Raw genomic sequence first — 15,470 nt, 5'->3', positions numbered from 1 at the left:
GATGGGTTGGTGTGGATGGCCTGGGAGCTGTGCAAGCTGGGGAGCTCAGGCTGTGCTTCTGTCCTAAGGAACCTGCTTTGCCAGGGGGGGTTGCACCTGATGGCCTCTGGAGGTCCCTGATCCATCCTTCCCTGCTCCATCTTGCTTGGGGTCTTTAAAAGTGTTATATTCCCCCATTGTTGGTGCCCTGGGGGATGCTCTTGGAGGAGGGTTGGGTGATTCACCCAGAGTACCTGGGTGTGCAGAGAGCCAGGGCAGCAAGAGGTGGGCTCCTGTGGGGGTCCTGCTCGCGGGTGAGGGACTCCAGGCACTGGCTGTCCCCCCCCAATTGCAAGCCCTGCTATGACGAGCTCTGTCTCATCCCTCCTAGGGTCCGTGTGGAGCACAAGGAGCGAAAGGGCCCCCGGGGATTCGGGGACAGGTCGGCTTGCAGGGCTTCCCCGGCCCCCGAGGAGCGGTGGGTTCCCGGGGACCAGATGTAAGTGCCGTGGGTGTCACACGGTGGGATATGCCTGGTGTTATGCCATGAGGGGGGTGGTTCCAGCTTCCAGCTCCCCTGCAGCACTCCGGGCATCTCTGCTGCCCTGTGCTGCCTCTTCCTCTTCCTCCTGTGGGCTGAAGGCACTGGGCTGTCCCTGGCCAGCAGCCCACCTGGCAGCGGTACTGGTGTTTTCCCACTTGCTGGGGCAGTGGGAGTGGGTGCAGGCTGAGGGCATCTCCCTCCATGCTGCTCGGGCCCCTGCTCAGCCATGGGGAGCCCTGCTCAGGGCACCCCCAGCACCACAGCATTTGGCACCTGGCTGCTTCAGACCCCTCCGGATGTGCCCCTATCAATGCTCTGATATCAGCCGGTGGGTTCAGTGATGTGAGGAGAGCACAGCTCTGGGGGCAGCTCTCACAGCATGTTTGTAAGCTTCCCACTGGGTCCCTGCTCCAGTCAGCACCCTTTGCAGGTATTTGGAGAGCATGGGGCTCACAGGTCACTCTCCTGAACCAATGGTCATCTCTGGCTCCTGCCAGGCTCTCTGCCTTCTGGAGCTCGAGCTGGCAGCTCTTAGAATGTCACTGTTGTCCAGCCCAATGCCCTGCTGCTCACCAGCTGTCCTGCCCAGCCTCAGCCCTCCCCAGCCCCTGAGAACTGAGCCCAGCAGTGCTCGTGGAGCTATGGAAACGGCACAGAGTGCTTTTTGCTGCAGTGCATACACTGAGCGAGCTGTGAGATCAATATCTCTACCTGGGAACTGAGGCCAGGCAGCTGCTTCTTCCTAGTGGTTTCCAGCTTCTCATGAAAAGGAGAAGGGGGGTGTGTGTACATTTTCCCACCCACCTTTCTGGTCTGCAGCATCCCCCTGCGCGTGATGCCCTCCCCATCGGTTCCCTGGGATGAGAAATGAAGCCTCCCACCTCCCCAGGAGCAGGAGATGCAGCACGACTCATCTCACTGCATCACGGTGCCTCTTCCCCCCAGCCAGGCTGCGCTGCTTCCCGCAGCATCCGCCAGGAGCCGGGACCCAGGCTGTGCCTGCCCTGCCAGGGCTGCATCCCAGCATGCAGGAGCCTCGGCACATCTCTCTCCTGAGTGGCCTTTAACTTCACCAGCAGGAAAAAATACTCAACCACGCTGGTTTGGGGCCACCACAGAACCTGTTGAGCTTTTTTTCTGGCCAGTTTTATAATCCTGGAGCCAGGAGAACCCCCCATCCCCACACCGGGCTCGGCTGGTGCCCCAGGTCACACTGCCATTCAATGTCACCTCCTGCCACAGTCCCTGTGTTTCTCACCTACATGAGCAGGGGGATGGTGGCTGCTGTGGTGGGGGGAGTGTCAGAGGGTGCCCTTGGTCTGGCCGACCCCTCTCCTGTCCCCTTGCAGGGTGAAGAAGGACAGATCGGCCCAGCGGGGCTGAACAGCAGCGAGGGGCCCAAGGTCAGTGCTGGCAATTGTGTCTCCTGGGGCTGCCCTCATCCTCATGTGGGGGGCAAGGATGTGGCCACCCTACCTGTGAGCTTCAGCACGGGTCCCAGCACCCAGGGGATGTCCCATCAGGGAAGGTTCCCAGCCTTTTGCCCTCCCCCCATGTATGGCATCTTTCCACCCGCTAAGGCCACGCACCGACCTGCTGCCACGGTGATGGCTGGATGAGTCCCTGGTGCTCACCAGGATGAAGGGGCTGGGGGACACCTGGGGGTACACTGAAACAGAATCATAGAACCATAGAATCACCTGGATTGGGAGGAACCCTTTAGATCATTGAGTCCAACCACAGCCTGACCCTGCCCAGCCCACCTCTAGACCATGTCCCCAAGCACAACATCTTCACGCCTTTGAAACCCCTCCAGGGATGATGACCACACCACCCCCCTGGGCAGCCTGTCCCAGTGCCTTCCAATATGGAAATTCTTCCTGATATTTGACCTAAATCTCCCCTGGGGCGATTTTAAGCCATTTCCTCTCATCTTGTCACCTGAGAGAAAAGATGGACCCCGAGATCTCTGCCACTGCCTTGCAGGTAGTTGTAGAGAGCGATGAGGTCTCCCCTCAGCCTCCTCTTCTCCAGACTCAAAAGCCCCAGCTCCCTCAGCTGCTCCTCACAGGACTTGTGCTCCAGACCCTTCCCCAGCTTCATCACCCTCCTCTGGACATGCTCCAGCATCTCAACATCCTTTCTGTAGTGAGGGGCCCAAACTTGGGCACAGGACTCAAGAGGTGACCTCACCAGAGCTGAGTACAACAGAACTAAATCAAATCAAATGATTGTTGATTCCCTTTGTGTCAATTTTAGGGAGGACGAGGACCTGACGGCCCGAAGGGGACACCAGGACCGCGGGGAGCCCGGGTAACTAATGGGGTGCTGGTACTTACAACTGTATCTTGGAGCCATGAGAGATTGCAGCAGCCCTGGAGACCCCTCTTTGGGTGGCTTGTGGCCAGGCTGTGGCATCTTCAGGCACTGGCTTTGCCTCCCAATCTGTGGCTCTACTGCTGGCACAAGGGTGCTTTCCTAACGCCTGCTGTTTTCCAGGGCCGCGTGGGTCAGCGCGGGCTGGTGGGAGTCCCTGGGCTGCCTGTGAGTAGCAGATGAGCCACAGCCCCGTGCTGGTGTGTGGTGTCGTGGGTGCTGGGATGGGGAAGCCAGCTCTCAGGGAGGAGCATCCTGGGATGCAGCCGGATTGGAGAGATGGGCTCTGCTTGGGATGTTGCACAAGGATACTTGGGGGTACAAGCAGCTGAGGAGTTCACACATTGCCTGCAGTGTTTTGACAAGCCACCTGCCCAGCACCACGATTTGCCTCTTACCCTGAGCACAGAAAACTCAGGAAATAACAACTTGGGGAGGAAATTCTGTTACTCAGCAGCAAAGGAGCCAGCAAAGGAATAAATAGCTGGGGCAGGAGGGGGGGAACGCAGTCGAGGTGTTCCTGGTGGGAACCAGTTTCCTCCCATGTTCCTGTTAATTCCCAGCATCCAAAGGTGGGATGGAGCAGGGAGGAGCTGCAGGAGCTGCGTGGGGATGAGCTGTGCACTAGGGAACCCAGGGCTCGATGCAGAGCAGATGAGCACCCTGGGGACCACGTGCTGCTGATCTGGCACCTTGTAGTACCAAAGGGGAGCTCTGGGGATGGATGAGCACTTGGTGGGGCTACCCTGCCATGGGGCTCCCCTTTCCTGAGGTGAGACTCTCTTTCCAGGGCTTGCGGGGCGTCCCGGGAGCAGAAGGCACAGAAGGAAAGCCTGGTACACAGGTTCCCATCCTACACTCTGTACTTGACTGTGGGAGGGGGCTGGGGCAGTGGGTCATATTGAGAGAGAGAGCTGAGCCAAACATGGGGGGGGACACACCCTTCCCAACCCCACCATTCCTATGGCCACCCAGGACAAGCCCCTTGACACCAAGTTGGACCTCGCCACGATGTGCATCAGTTGGCTCTGGGCTGATATGGTGGGACTGGGAGAAGCAGCTTCTGCCTCCCCATCCTCATTGTCACCTGTCTTCTTCTGCAGGGTCTCCCAGGGATGGTGGGCAGCCCAGGCAGGAGGGGACCACCAGTGAGTAGAACTGCATATCTGTCTGACTTCTGTCCTTCCTCCCCACTGCTGGGCTCTCTCCCCTTGTGGGGGGAGATGTGCCTCAGAAGCATGCCCATGGGATGGGTGCAGGTGGTGGGTGGCCCTGATGGAGAGAGATGAGCCAGAGGGAGCTCCCCTAGGTGCAGCTGCAGTCAGGGACCTGCTGAGGACCATGCTGAAAGGTGAGAGAGGGGGAATGGAGCCATGCACTGAAGAGCTGGCTATTGCAGAATGGCTTTCTCATCCCTAGTGCTGCTATCCAAAGCAGGTCCAGCAGCAGGACCTGGCCTGGTGGCAAGTTTGCCCTTCTGCAGGATGGCTAATATTTCTTTTTGCTCTGAAATGCAAAAGAAAAAAAGGAAAATCTGGCATTTCCCTCAAAACAGAATGCAAGCATCCTGCTGTGGGTCAGAGGTGCCTGTGAGTGTGCTGTGAGTGCTGCATGGCGCTTTCCCCACGCACGTGTGGGCGCTGTGAGCCTGTTACACACACACACAGCCATGGGGCTTCACACAGCTGGTTTGAAGGGGAAAGCACCAGCGCTGCCTTTGACAGGCTGAGCCACTTGTCTGCACCCACCCTGGGCACTGGGTACTGGTTTGGGTGGTCTTGGACCACACACTGCCAGGGTAGAGCCTCTCCGTCCCTCCTACTCCTGCCCTCCCTCCAGCGCTCATCTTCTGCCCTTTCCCCCCCCCCCAGGGTTTTGCTGGCTTGCAGGGGGGCCGTGGGCATGCAGGACCTCCTGGATCCATAGTAAGGAACAAAAATACGTTCTTTCTGCCTGAATTGTTTGGGGGTTTAAGGTGGGAAGTCAGCAGGTTTGGTGCCACTGGTGGCAGGGGGGGTATGGGACTTCCCACCTTGGGAATTGGCAAGTTATCAGGGCATATGTAGGACCTGACTGTAACTTTTCCTTAAAGACATAGGAAAGGCCCCAGCAGCAGAAACAGCTGGGACAGGGAAGAGCAGAATGATTTTCCCAAGGAATCATTCTGCCCAAGGGACTCTGCAGCTTCCCAGAGCCTGGCAGGGTCTCCAGGGGGAATAACCAGCTGGAGGAACTCTTCGTGCCTGGGTGGCTGAATAGCTGCGTGGTCCTGGGAGGGGATCAAAGTGGAAATAGGGCTGGAAAATGGAGGGTACAGGTTCAGGGAGGGAAGCCCCAGATCCTTGCCCACTGAGAGACCCAGATCAGCTCCCACAGCTGGAATTGGAAGTGGTGGTGACCCCGAAAGTGAGTATCATCACCTTCCCTGGTGACAGCCCTGCCGCAGTGCCAGCTGTGGGGTGCTGGTGTGCAGGACCCACTGCAACAGGCCACAGGGTCGGGGTTTGTCCCCAGCAGCCTGGCTCAGACCAGGTGATGTCTGTCCCTGAGTGCAGAGGCAGCAGAAGTGGCTCAGGGGCACTTGTCTCATCTCAGCCCTTTGACTGACACCTTCTCCCCAAATATTCCCAAAGGGGTCTCTGGGAAAACCTGGACCTGATGGAGACCCAGGTGCCACGGGCCCAAAGGTGAGAAGAGGGATTTGGAGGGGCCATGAGCATGGTTGGGGCAGCAATGGCGACGAGCAGCATCACCTCTTGGCTGCTATGGGGAGACCTGGGGGGTTCAGACGTGGACTCTGAGGATGGGAAGATGCCTGCTGCATCCCAGGTTCATTAATGCGCTCATCTTGCCTGGCAGGGGCTGCCTGGGAAGCCGGGCTCAGAGGGGCCCCAAGGACCTGTTGGCACCTACGTAAGTGATAGAGCTGCCTGCGGAGGGGTACGGTGCTGGCAGCAGCACCCTCCAACTGCTGGGGCTCAGCTCACCTCCTCCCAGACCCTGGTGATGCTGGGTGGCCCTGGCTGCTTCCTAATGCCACATTCTCCCCAGGGCTACCCAGGACCTGCTGGTGACCGTGGGAGGCCAGGGTGCAGGGGAGACAAGGTAGGGCTGGGAGTCCAGCACAGCAGCGTGGAGATGCCCTGGGGTGGGAGTCAGGGTTTCCCAAACATCTTTGGGTTGGGTAGTTGACTTCAATGGATGGGTTTGGGTGGTATCCACAAGTGGTCCCTGTCAGATGTGCCGGGGAGGTCGCCAGGGAGGGGTGTCAGGAGGAGAATGGCTGGAGCTGGCTGTCATGTTGGGTGAACTGGTGGTCCTCCAGCACTTTGACTGCCCTGTGGTTTGTTGCAAGATGCAAGGCAGAAATTCCATGGTTTGGGTCTTCTCCTTAAGAGGTTACTGCATTAAACCCCACAGAGAAGATGAAACCTTTCTTGCCTCCTAACAGGGAGAAATGGGAGCCCAAGGCCCACCGGGATTCCCAGGAAAAGCTGGTCCCAAGGTGAGCACTGTTTGCTGCTGCCCTGGGCAGCTCCAGCCCCTGGAGAAGCACTGGGCAAGTCACCTTCCCTGGGCTGGCTGAAGGACAATGGGGAAGCTTTGCCCCCAGCATCCAGGGGCTAAACCAGGGAGGGGGGGAGCTGTCAGGGCTGTGTCACAGGCTTTGATGGCACCCTCCTTCCCCAGGCCCTGCCAGGTCCCCCTGGCCCACGAGGCGCTCCCGGCTCCCAGGTAGGACTTGCTGTGCTCCCTTGTGTGTGCCTGGCTCCCCCCAGACCTGCAGCACTCTGCAGCCTGTGCTGTGTGCTACCTGTAGTGTGGATCTCAGACCCCTTTGCAGGGAGCAGGCGAGACCCCGGTCCTGCTTGTGGCTGGATGGGTTTTGCCCTGATGCTGTCGAGGTGGTCTGGGCACATGGGGACTATCTGAGCTCAGGGTCCCCTGTGCCTCCTTGCCATGACCTTGCTGCTGAGCATCCTTCTTCTTTCAGGGCAGAGCAGGAGACCCAGGTCCTCGAGGGCTTCCAGGGCTGCCTGTGAGTGGCTTGCAAAGATCTTCTGTGGGCTGAGCTTAGGTGATGTTTGTGGGGTGAAAGATAGGTGCCCACTCGGGAGGGACCTTCATCCCCAGACTGGTCGTGGGGCAGGGCATGACCCAAAGGTTGCCTGTGTGGCTGGGTGGTGACAAGTTGGGCACAGCACAGTGCCTCCTGTGCCTGCACTGGTGAGGCTCTGGGACCAGTCAGGCACGGGCTGTACCTCACAGACCCTGCAGTGACCCAACTGATGCTGGCATGGGGCTCCCGATGGCATTGCCCTTCCTGGAGCTGCCCCACTTTGGAGTGCCTAAGGAGCCTTTTGGTTTGCAGGGTGTCCCTGGCATGCAGGGGCTGGATGGTGTCCCTGGGAAGCCTGGCTCAGCGGGAGAATCGGGCGCTCCTGGTGCAGCTGGAGCTGCTGGCCCACCTGGGTACCCGGTGAGTGCAGGCAGGGCTCTTCCAGTTGATGCACAACACACCTCCTGCCTCAGCTCTCAGGACCTAGGGCAGCAGTTTTTCTGGTGCAACACTAAGGGAGCTGCCAAAAGCACCTGCAGGAAGAGAAGGAAATGGAAAGTGTGAGAGGCTTGAGAAGCTGTGGGTGTCTCTGTCCACAAGAACGTGGCGTGCCAGGGTCTGCCAGCCCCTCCACCCACTCCTGTGGGCTGCAAGAGCCACCTGAGTTAGAGCAGTGCCTGGCTGCTGATATTGGGCTGCTTGGTTTCAGGGACGGGAAGGTCCAAACGGACCTGAAGGGCCCTCGGGGGTGCGAGGAGAGAAGGTAAGGACAGGAGAAGGTGAGTCTGAGCTGCCTGTGCAGGCAGAGCCTTGGGGTCCCTCTGCTTGCCCTGAGGGAGGTTCTCCCTTCCTGCTTGCCTTCCAGTTTGGCCACTGGCTTGGCCCATGGGGATGGGGATTTACATGTCTGGTGCAGGGCAGCAGGTGTGCAGAAGAGCTGCATGGAGGACCACCACTGCTGCCTGCCCTAACGTCTGGGTGTCCTCTGGCAGGGTGATGCAGGAGATCCTGGGGAAGCCGGCATCAGCGGGCTGGATGGCGAGCAGGTATGTCAGTTGGGGAACCCTGTCCTTCCCTCAGCTGGGACTGCTCCAGCCTGACTCCTCCTGCATCCCTTCTCCAGGGAGGGGCAGGTTGTTCCTTAACTAATCCAGAAGGTTAAAGCAACACCCATGTTAGCTGAGCCAAAGGCTTTGAGCAACGTGGTGTCAGTGACCTGACAGAGGACCGGGCTCTGTGTTTCCTCCCCAGGGACCACCGGGACCACCAGGAGCAGAGGGTCAGCCGGGGCCCAAAGGCGAGCAGGTCAGTTCCTGCTGGGTGCTGGGGGTGGCTGGTAGTGCTGGTAGCACTGGGCTTGCCTGGCTGCGGGCACCTGAATCACATGGGGCTTTTGGAGATCCTCCACCAGCATCCTCATGCCTGGGGATTTATGTCACTGGGTGTGGTGGGGTCGTCCGGATCACCCTGAAGCTGTGGTACGAGGAAAACAGGCTGGTACCTGGGGAGAGATGATGGAGGGCAGAGCCAGGGCCAGCTGGAAAAGTCAGCCAGGAAAAATCCTGTTGTCTGTGTTCTGTCCAGGGAGCGGTGGGAATGTGTGGAGCTCCGGGTATCCGAGGGGAACCTGGGGATCCAGGGAACAATGGACCAGAAGGGCCCCTGGGGAAGCCTGGGGAGCAAGGCAAGGAGGTAAGTGTGTGAGCTGATGGGAGATGTATCACTGCTGCCCACCCATGTCCTCTGCCAGGGATGGGGACAGGAAAGCCGTGCCACCCGCTGCACTGGCACTGAGCAGCTGCCCCTGCTATGGCATCACCAGAGACAGGTGGAGATGGCCTGTGGAAGGAGGGGGCTGAGGCCTTGGGGTCCCCTTGCTGGGGCAGCTGCTGCTTGGCTGTACTCTGTAGTTTGTCCTCTCTTGCTTCTGGGTGAGCGTGGACATGGCTGGGGGTGACCTCCTGCTGCGGGCAAAGCTGTGGGGCCCTCTCTTACCCAGCACCACAGTCCTGGCTGGAGGAGGGGGGGGAAGCCCATCGGAGTCCGAGCTTGGCCTTTAACCTGCCCTGGTCAGGGCTGGGGAGCAGCTGCTGCAGCTGATGCTGGTATTTCCCCACTGGGCAGGGTGACACTGGTGATGCTGGAGACCCGGGCGAGCCAGGACCACGGGGGCAGAAGGTGAGGATGACCCATGGCTGAGGACCACTGGGAATGTGGGGCTCAGACCTTGCATCAGCACCTCCCCTGAGTGCCCAAGGGTGAAATTCCACCCACAGCACCCAGTGGGAGGGTGAAACATGTCATCTTTATGCAGAAGCTCAAGTAATTGCTATTCCTTTCTCCTCTCTCTGGTGACATCTCTCTCTCCATCCCTGAGCAGGGTGATGCTGGACCCAGGGGCCTTCCTGGAGTGCCTGGCCCAGGAGCTGCTACGGGGGATATTGGAGAAAAAGGCCATAAAGGAGAGAAGGGCCAGGAAGGTTTGCTGGCAAGTACAGAGAGGGGCAGCCCCAGCATCCCCTCAGCGTGGCTGTCGGGTGCTGGGTGCCAAGGAGCAGGGCTCCCCTCACCCCTGCTGGGAAACCTAGGGCTTCAGGACCTGCAGAAATTACTGGGAGCTGGCAAATCTCCATAATTAGGGAGTTTGATGTCTCATGGGCCTGACACTGAAACTGGGTCTTGTTGGCACAAGGGATGGTTTGGCCTTGCTGGGCAGCTGGGTTGATGCTGCCTCTAGCCAGGCTCCAGCCTCCTGGGAGCCTGCTGAGCACCTCTCCCTGTGTCCCAGGGCCAGGTTGGTGTCACAGGAGCTGCAGGACCTGCTGGAGCCAGAGGACGGTTTGTAAGTCAGCTCGTGTCCCTCCTTCCCTTTGGGCTGATCGTGGTGGGTGGGGGGACGTGGCTGTGGGCTGTGACTGGGAGCACTGGGCAGGGTGGAATCAATGGGGCTCCTCTGCTTGTGCCCCACACAGGGTGTCACAGGTCTCCGAGGTCCTCCTGGGCTCGATGGTCCTGAGGGAGTGAAGGTATGGCAGGGTGATGGCTCCATCCCTTCATCTCTGGGTGAAATGCCTTTTCCTGGTCTCTTCCCAAGCTTTCTGCCTCTGGCTGCTGGGCGATGTGGTGGGGCTGGCTGTGGTGGAGGCTCTGGGGCAGAATGGGGCAAGCTGGTGAACTGGAGGACCTGCCTCAGATCCAAAGTCTGTGACACAAGGAAGGGGTTGGCCACAACAGAGCTCTTTCCCCTTCTTCCCCAGGGAAATCCAGGGCCACAAGGTGTGAATGGAGCCCCTGGTGCTGCTGGATTGGAGGTACCAATGCCTGGGGTCTTGTAGGGCCAGGAGGACAATAAAGCCCAAAGGATTTATTGCCCTTTAAGTGCCCGGGACAGGGGCTCAGGATGGGGGAGGGGGTAATGGCTCACATCTTGCCACTGGCTCCCAGGAGGTAATTACTTGCCCCCTACCCCAAAACTCAAAACCATTTCAGCCTGACACCCAGGGGTGCCTGGCAGGAGGTGTGTTCTGGCTGTCACATCGTGCCCACTCCCACATGGTGCCTGGGTGCTGCCCGAGCTGAGCATGGCACAAGGATGAGGATGCTGGAAAGGCTTCTGAAGGGCCTGAGTGCAAAGCCTGTGGTTATCTGAAATGATTTCTGTTCTCAATGCCCAACATCCCTGCAGGGACTCGCTGGAGAGGATGGAGCCAAGGGAGACAGCGGCAAGCCGGGTCCCAGGGTGAGTACTGGCCCTGGCCCTGCGGAACTTCCCTGGGAAAGAGGTTTGGTGGCACCTTGTGATGAAGCAGCAGAGCCTGTCCCTGCACGGCTGGGGCTGTGTGTCACCTGGGGGTGGCCACAAAGCGACCTGTGCCTGTCCATGTCTCCTGGGTCCTGCCCTGGGAAACCAAGTCATCATTTCCCGGGTTTCCCTGGAGCCAAAGCTCCTTACAGGCATTTTAATCCAGCCATTGAACCCCACATGCTGCAGCTGCCATGCAGGTAATGCTTGGCTGCCAGGCTCTGCCAGAGATGGGTGCAGAGCACTCGCCTTCCCCCTCTTCTGCTTTTGCAGAGTGAGTCCATGGGGGTCTGTAAGGTCAGAGGACTCCAGGGACCACCCTGTGTTCAGGAGCTCACACAGCCCTGAGATGTGTTTTGTGGTCGTGGTCCTGACATGCCCAGAGCCGTGGGGGTGTTATGGACACCCCGTGCTTGGCTGAGGTCGGGATGTGGAATGAAGCCTGGGGGACTTTGCAGGGCAGATGGCGAGAACCACCCATCCCTGGGTGTGGTTGAAGCCCCTCGAGGGGCGGCTGCTCAGCCCCTGCTCCAGATGGGCTCTGGCTGGGGTGTAACCAGTGCCCCATCTGTGTGCCTGCAGGGTGCAGCAGGTGTCTGGGGACCAGCAGGTGTCCCTGGGCCCCGGGGCTACGGTGGGCACCAAGGAGCCAGAGGAGGGGCAGGTGTCAAGGGAGAGCCAGGACAGCAGGTAACTTCTCTCCGTGCTGCAGGGACATGCAGGGGACATCTCTGCAGGGTGGCCCAACCCAGCATAGCTCCATCCCTGAGGGTCTGGAGGGAGAAACAACCTCAGTCCAGACCCTGGGGCAAAGCATCCAGCTCCCCATCCACCTTCCTGCCCTCCCCTAAGTACCCTGGAGCTGATGCCCATCTCCCATTTTGTCCCCAAACGAACACAGGGTCCTCCTGGTCCACCGGGTGAAGCTGGAGCCCCGGGGCTGAGCGGCACCGAGGTGAGTGGGCTCCTCTGCTGCCCCACTTCTCCACCTCTGGCCTTTCTCACAGCCCAGTCTGTGCCACCCTCGCAGCCCATGGAGGTGCAGGTGAAGAACCATGGAGCTTGTTTTTGGGAGTGGGGTTGATTTTTGTTTCTCTTCGCAGGGCCTGGCGGGTGCGAAAGGGGAGCCAGGCAAGCCGGGCAAGCTGGGGCAAATGGTGAGCAGTGGGATGGAGCTGTACTGGTTCACCCAGGCACAGGTGGTGGGATGCTGGGATCTGCTGGCTGAGGGGAGGTCCCACATGGAGAGCATCTCCTGCTCCTGCTGAAACTCCCCCAAGCCCTGCTTTGCTCTGCTGGCTCCATCCAGAGAGGGGCAAAAATCTCAGATGGAGACTTCAGCTTTGAGCATCCTCCTGTGGGTGCAGTGGGGAGGGTGTCCTGGTTCTGGCCAGGCAGGGACATCCCGGGCCCAGCATCCTTACAGAGGGGTTTCCTTCTCCTTTGGGATTTTAGGGGACTCCAGGACAAGCTGGTCCTAAAGGGCGGAAAGGTCGCAAAGGAGAAAAGGTACCTCCAAAATCCTCCTCTGTGGTCCATGGAGAGAAACACAGGGGAATCACCCTGGGAATTTCTCCCTGCTGTAAAGGCAACTGCATGCCAGTGCCTGGCAAGCACAGAGCCCTTGGATGAGCCCTTAGATTGCCCCTCAGCTGCCTTGGCTGGTTTTTGGGTCGGGGGCTGGCAGGTCTCCCCATGTCAGCACCCCCCCAGCCTCACAGGTCTGCCTCCATCCTGGCTCAGATCCCCATTAGAGGGGGAACAGGGGGATCTCCCCTTCACTGGGTAGCTCTGCACCGTGGATGGCCTTGGTGTCCATCCCCAGGGTCCCACAGTGCCTGGTGATCTCCATACAGGCAGCAACCCCTTCTCCCCACTCCTAGCCCAGGATGTGGCCAGGCTGCTGGTGATCCACATCTCACCTCTCTCCTTCCTCCAGGGCGATGTGGGGCACGAAGGGGAAGAAGGGGTCCCTGGAGAAGCTGGCAGACGGGTAAACGGCACCGTTGTCCCCATAGAGGGTGGCGGGTGCCACGGAGCTGATGCCTGGAGCCTGCTGAGGTCCTGCAGAGGGGCTGGGGGCTCAGTGTCCCCACGGGGACAGTGGTGGGGATGGGACATGAGGGAGCCCGTTTAGCAGCTTGAATTGCTCCTGAGTCTGTAATCTCTTGTTCCCAGGGCAAGCGTGGCAAGGTGGGGCACCGCCCCCCGAGAGGCCCCCGGGGGCACAAGGTATGTCGGCTCAGCCCTGCCAGGCTGAGGGCTGCTGTGGGCCCCTGGCAGCTCAGGGGTGCTCCCACCTCCCTGAGCTTTTGGAAATGATAAACCAATACAGGGGGTATTGCATAGCTGGAGGGGTCTGTGTCCCCAGTCCCTTCCAGCCCAAAGAGGGGGTCTCCCGCACCCCCAGCCCCCGTGGGCTGCTCCCCCTGCAAGAGGCACTGGGGCATTGCTCGTGCCTTGCTCTCATGCCTCACCCCTGTGCCCCCCAACCCAGGTCAAGGTGTCCCCCCTCAACCCAGGTCAAGGTGTCCCCCTCAACCGAGGTGAAGGTGTCCCCCCCAACCCAGGTGAAGGTGTGTCCCCCCCAACCCAGGTGAAGGTGTGTCCCCCCCCAACCCAGGTGAAGGTGTGTCCCCCCCAACCCAGGTGAAGGTGTCCCCCCCAACCCAGGTGAAGGTGTGTCCCCCCCAACCCAAGTCAAGGTGTTTTCCCCCCCAACCCAGGTCAATGTGTGTCCCCCAACCCAGATCAAGTTCTCCCCCCCAATCCAGGTCAAGGTGTCCCCCTCACCCAAGGTGAAGGTGTCCTCCAACCCAAGGTCTCTTGCATTTCAGGGCTACCCCGGTGATGAGGGGCTGGAAGGACCCCAGGGCCCCCAAGGACCCTATGTGAGTATTCACTGGAGGTCTCAAGCTGCCGGTGTCCCTGGTTTGCCCCCGCACGGGTACCGCCGTGCAGCCCACCTCTGCCAGCAACCAAAGCAGAGACCCACTCAAACCTAGTGCTTCACCCAGCACCCATCAGGGGTTCATCTGCCTCCTCTTACCACCTCCTCCCAAATGAGCATCATGGCAGCACCGTGTCTTGTTCCTGAGGCCAAATCCTTTGGGAGTCTGGCGGTGCTGAGTGCTGGCTGAGGACTGTCCCCACGTTCTGGGAGTGCTGCCATGGCTGGAGACTGGCACCAGCCACCACCAGCCAAAAAAATACTCAAGTTAATTTTTTTTAATTACTGGGAATTGGTTTTTCCCCTATTTAAAACAAAGATCCCAGCTCTGGAAGCTTCACAGAGCACCACTGGGATGTCCAACCCCCAGCCAAGGGACCTGAGCTGTGTTTTTGAGGGGTTTTGCTGAGGGATCCTCCCAAAAGCAAAACAAAAAAAAATTCAAAGATTTGATGAGAAATGACTCAAAGTTCCCCAAACTGCCAGAAATTGTGGCAGCCCAGGTTGGGGCGAGGTCCTTCCTGGCCAGGGAGCCGATGGGAGCAGCTCAGCCTCAGCGTGATGTGGTGCCGCATCATTTCTCTCTCAGGGCATCCCAGGGCTGAAGGGCATGAAAGGAGACCCCGGGCCCAAAGGACACAAGGTAGGTGACATGCACAGGGTGTGGCAGGGACTCTGGGCACAGCTGGGACTGTTTGACTCCAGGAGGATGAAGAGACTGGACCAGGGATGGTTTTGGAGGTCCTGTTCCAGCCTCTGCATCCCAGGGATGGGTTTGGAGGTCCTGTTCCAGTCTCTCCATCCCTGGCCTGATTTTGGGGGTCCTGTTGTAGCCTCTGCATCCCAGGGGATGGGTTTGGAGGCCCTGTTCCAGCCTCTGCATCCCAGGGATGGGTTTGGAGGTCCTGTTCTAGCCTCTCCATCCCTGGCCTGATTTTGGGGGTCCTGTTGTAGCCTCTGCATCCCAGGGGATGGGTTTGGAGGCCCTGTTCCAGCCTCTGTATCCCAGGGATGGGTTTGGAGGTCCTGTTCTAGCCTCTCTGGAGTTAGCAGCAGCTCTCAACATCAGTGCTGAGGCAGCACAAGCACAACCCTGCTCTGTGCTGTTACCAGTGAGTTGATGGATCCGACCTTGGCCAGGAAGCCAAGCGTGTCCTCGTGGTCCCATCCATCAGCAGGGCTGTAAATAAGAGGGACAGGCAGTGGCTGTGGTGGCTCACATCCTTCAGGGAAATGAAGCCCCAGCAATAATTCAAGCTTTAAATCTGTCACAAGCTAAATGAGCAATGGCAGAAGCTAAAGTCCAGGGTGTTCAGCAAGGCCAGAGCCTGGGAGAGCGGGGAGGGGGGTGCTGCAGGCAGCTCTGCCGAGGTTCCTTCCCCTGCTCCACCAGATTTCAGCAGGCAAGGGATTTCCTTTGTGTTCTCCAAGTGTTTCCTGGGACTTCTGAGGTTTCCTTGCATGTCACTGAGGCTGGGGTAAAATGCTTTGGGCTTTACCTTTGTTACCTCTGTCACACCCCCAACTCCTCCTGGTACAGGCATGGTAATTCCACCAAATCAAAAGGGTTTTTTTTCCAGAAGTTCTGCAGCTATCCCTAACTGGGAATGTCCCATTTCCATGTTTGGCTTGAGGGAATGTCCCCAGGCAGGGACCTCCTGCATTGCAATGAGTTACCAGCGATGGAATCACCAGGGCAGGGTCCCGACACCCACCCTAAGGGCAGAGCCCCCTGCCCAGGCTGGTGTCTGGGAGGGGT

General features: G+C 59.2%; 1 protein-coding gene across 1 annotated transcript in view; it reads left to right on the top strand.

Annotated features, from left to right (window-relative positions):
- LOC311198732 (uncharacterized protein) overlaps positions 1-15,470 on the top strand; it is a gene marked incomplete at its 5' end in the record, with an annotated part of 57,269 nt that overhangs the window by 38,311 nt on the left and 3,488 nt on the right. The window contains 32 exons of the mRNA XM_084272736.1: positions 371-478; positions 1,873-1,926; positions 2,783-2,836; positions 3,023-3,067; positions 3,690-3,743; positions 4,003-4,047; positions 4,771-4,824; positions 5,533-5,586; positions 5,759-5,812; positions 5,951-6,004; positions 6,351-6,404; positions 6,590-6,634; positions 6,894-6,938; positions 7,272-7,379; positions 7,669-7,722; positions 7,952-8,005; positions 8,211-8,264; positions 8,544-8,651; positions 9,084-9,137; positions 9,340-9,447; positions 9,748-9,801; positions 9,932-9,985; positions 10,217-10,270; positions 10,645-10,698; positions 11,344-11,451; positions 11,663-11,716; positions 11,865-11,918; positions 12,217-12,270; positions 12,701-12,754; positions 12,940-12,993; positions 13,599-13,652; positions 14,301-14,354. Coding sequence (XP_084128862.1) covers positions 371-478; positions 1,873-1,926; positions 2,783-2,836; positions 3,023-3,067; positions 3,690-3,743; positions 4,003-4,047; positions 4,771-4,824; positions 5,533-5,586; positions 5,759-5,812; positions 5,951-6,004; positions 6,351-6,404; positions 6,590-6,634; positions 6,894-6,938; positions 7,272-7,379; positions 7,669-7,722; positions 7,952-8,005; positions 8,211-8,264; positions 8,544-8,651; positions 9,084-9,137; positions 9,340-9,447; positions 9,748-9,801; positions 9,932-9,985; positions 10,217-10,270; positions 10,645-10,698; positions 11,344-11,451; positions 11,663-11,716; positions 11,865-11,918; positions 12,217-12,270; positions 12,701-12,754; positions 12,940-12,993; positions 13,599-13,652; positions 14,301-14,354 — 1,962 coding nt within the window. The remainder of the gene's footprint in view (positions 1-370; positions 479-1,872; positions 1,927-2,782; positions 2,837-3,022; positions 3,068-3,689; positions 3,744-4,002; positions 4,048-4,770; positions 4,825-5,532; positions 5,587-5,758; positions 5,813-5,950; positions 6,005-6,350; positions 6,405-6,589; positions 6,635-6,893; positions 6,939-7,271; positions 7,380-7,668; positions 7,723-7,951; positions 8,006-8,210; positions 8,265-8,543; positions 8,652-9,083; positions 9,138-9,339; positions 9,448-9,747; positions 9,802-9,931; positions 9,986-10,216; positions 10,271-10,644; positions 10,699-11,343; positions 11,452-11,662; positions 11,717-11,864; positions 11,919-12,216; positions 12,271-12,700; positions 12,755-12,939; positions 12,994-13,598; positions 13,653-14,300; positions 14,355-15,470) is intronic.

This window comes from Gallinula chloropus (assembly GCF_964237585.1).
Source record: "Gallinula chloropus genome assembly, chromosome: 18".
In the NCBI taxonomy this organism is placed as follows: domain Eukaryota; kingdom Metazoa; phylum Chordata; class Aves; order Gruiformes; family Rallidae; genus Gallinula; species Gallinula chloropus.
Note: the sequence above shows the minus strand (reverse complement) of the source record. Positions and strands in the feature narration are given on the sequence as shown.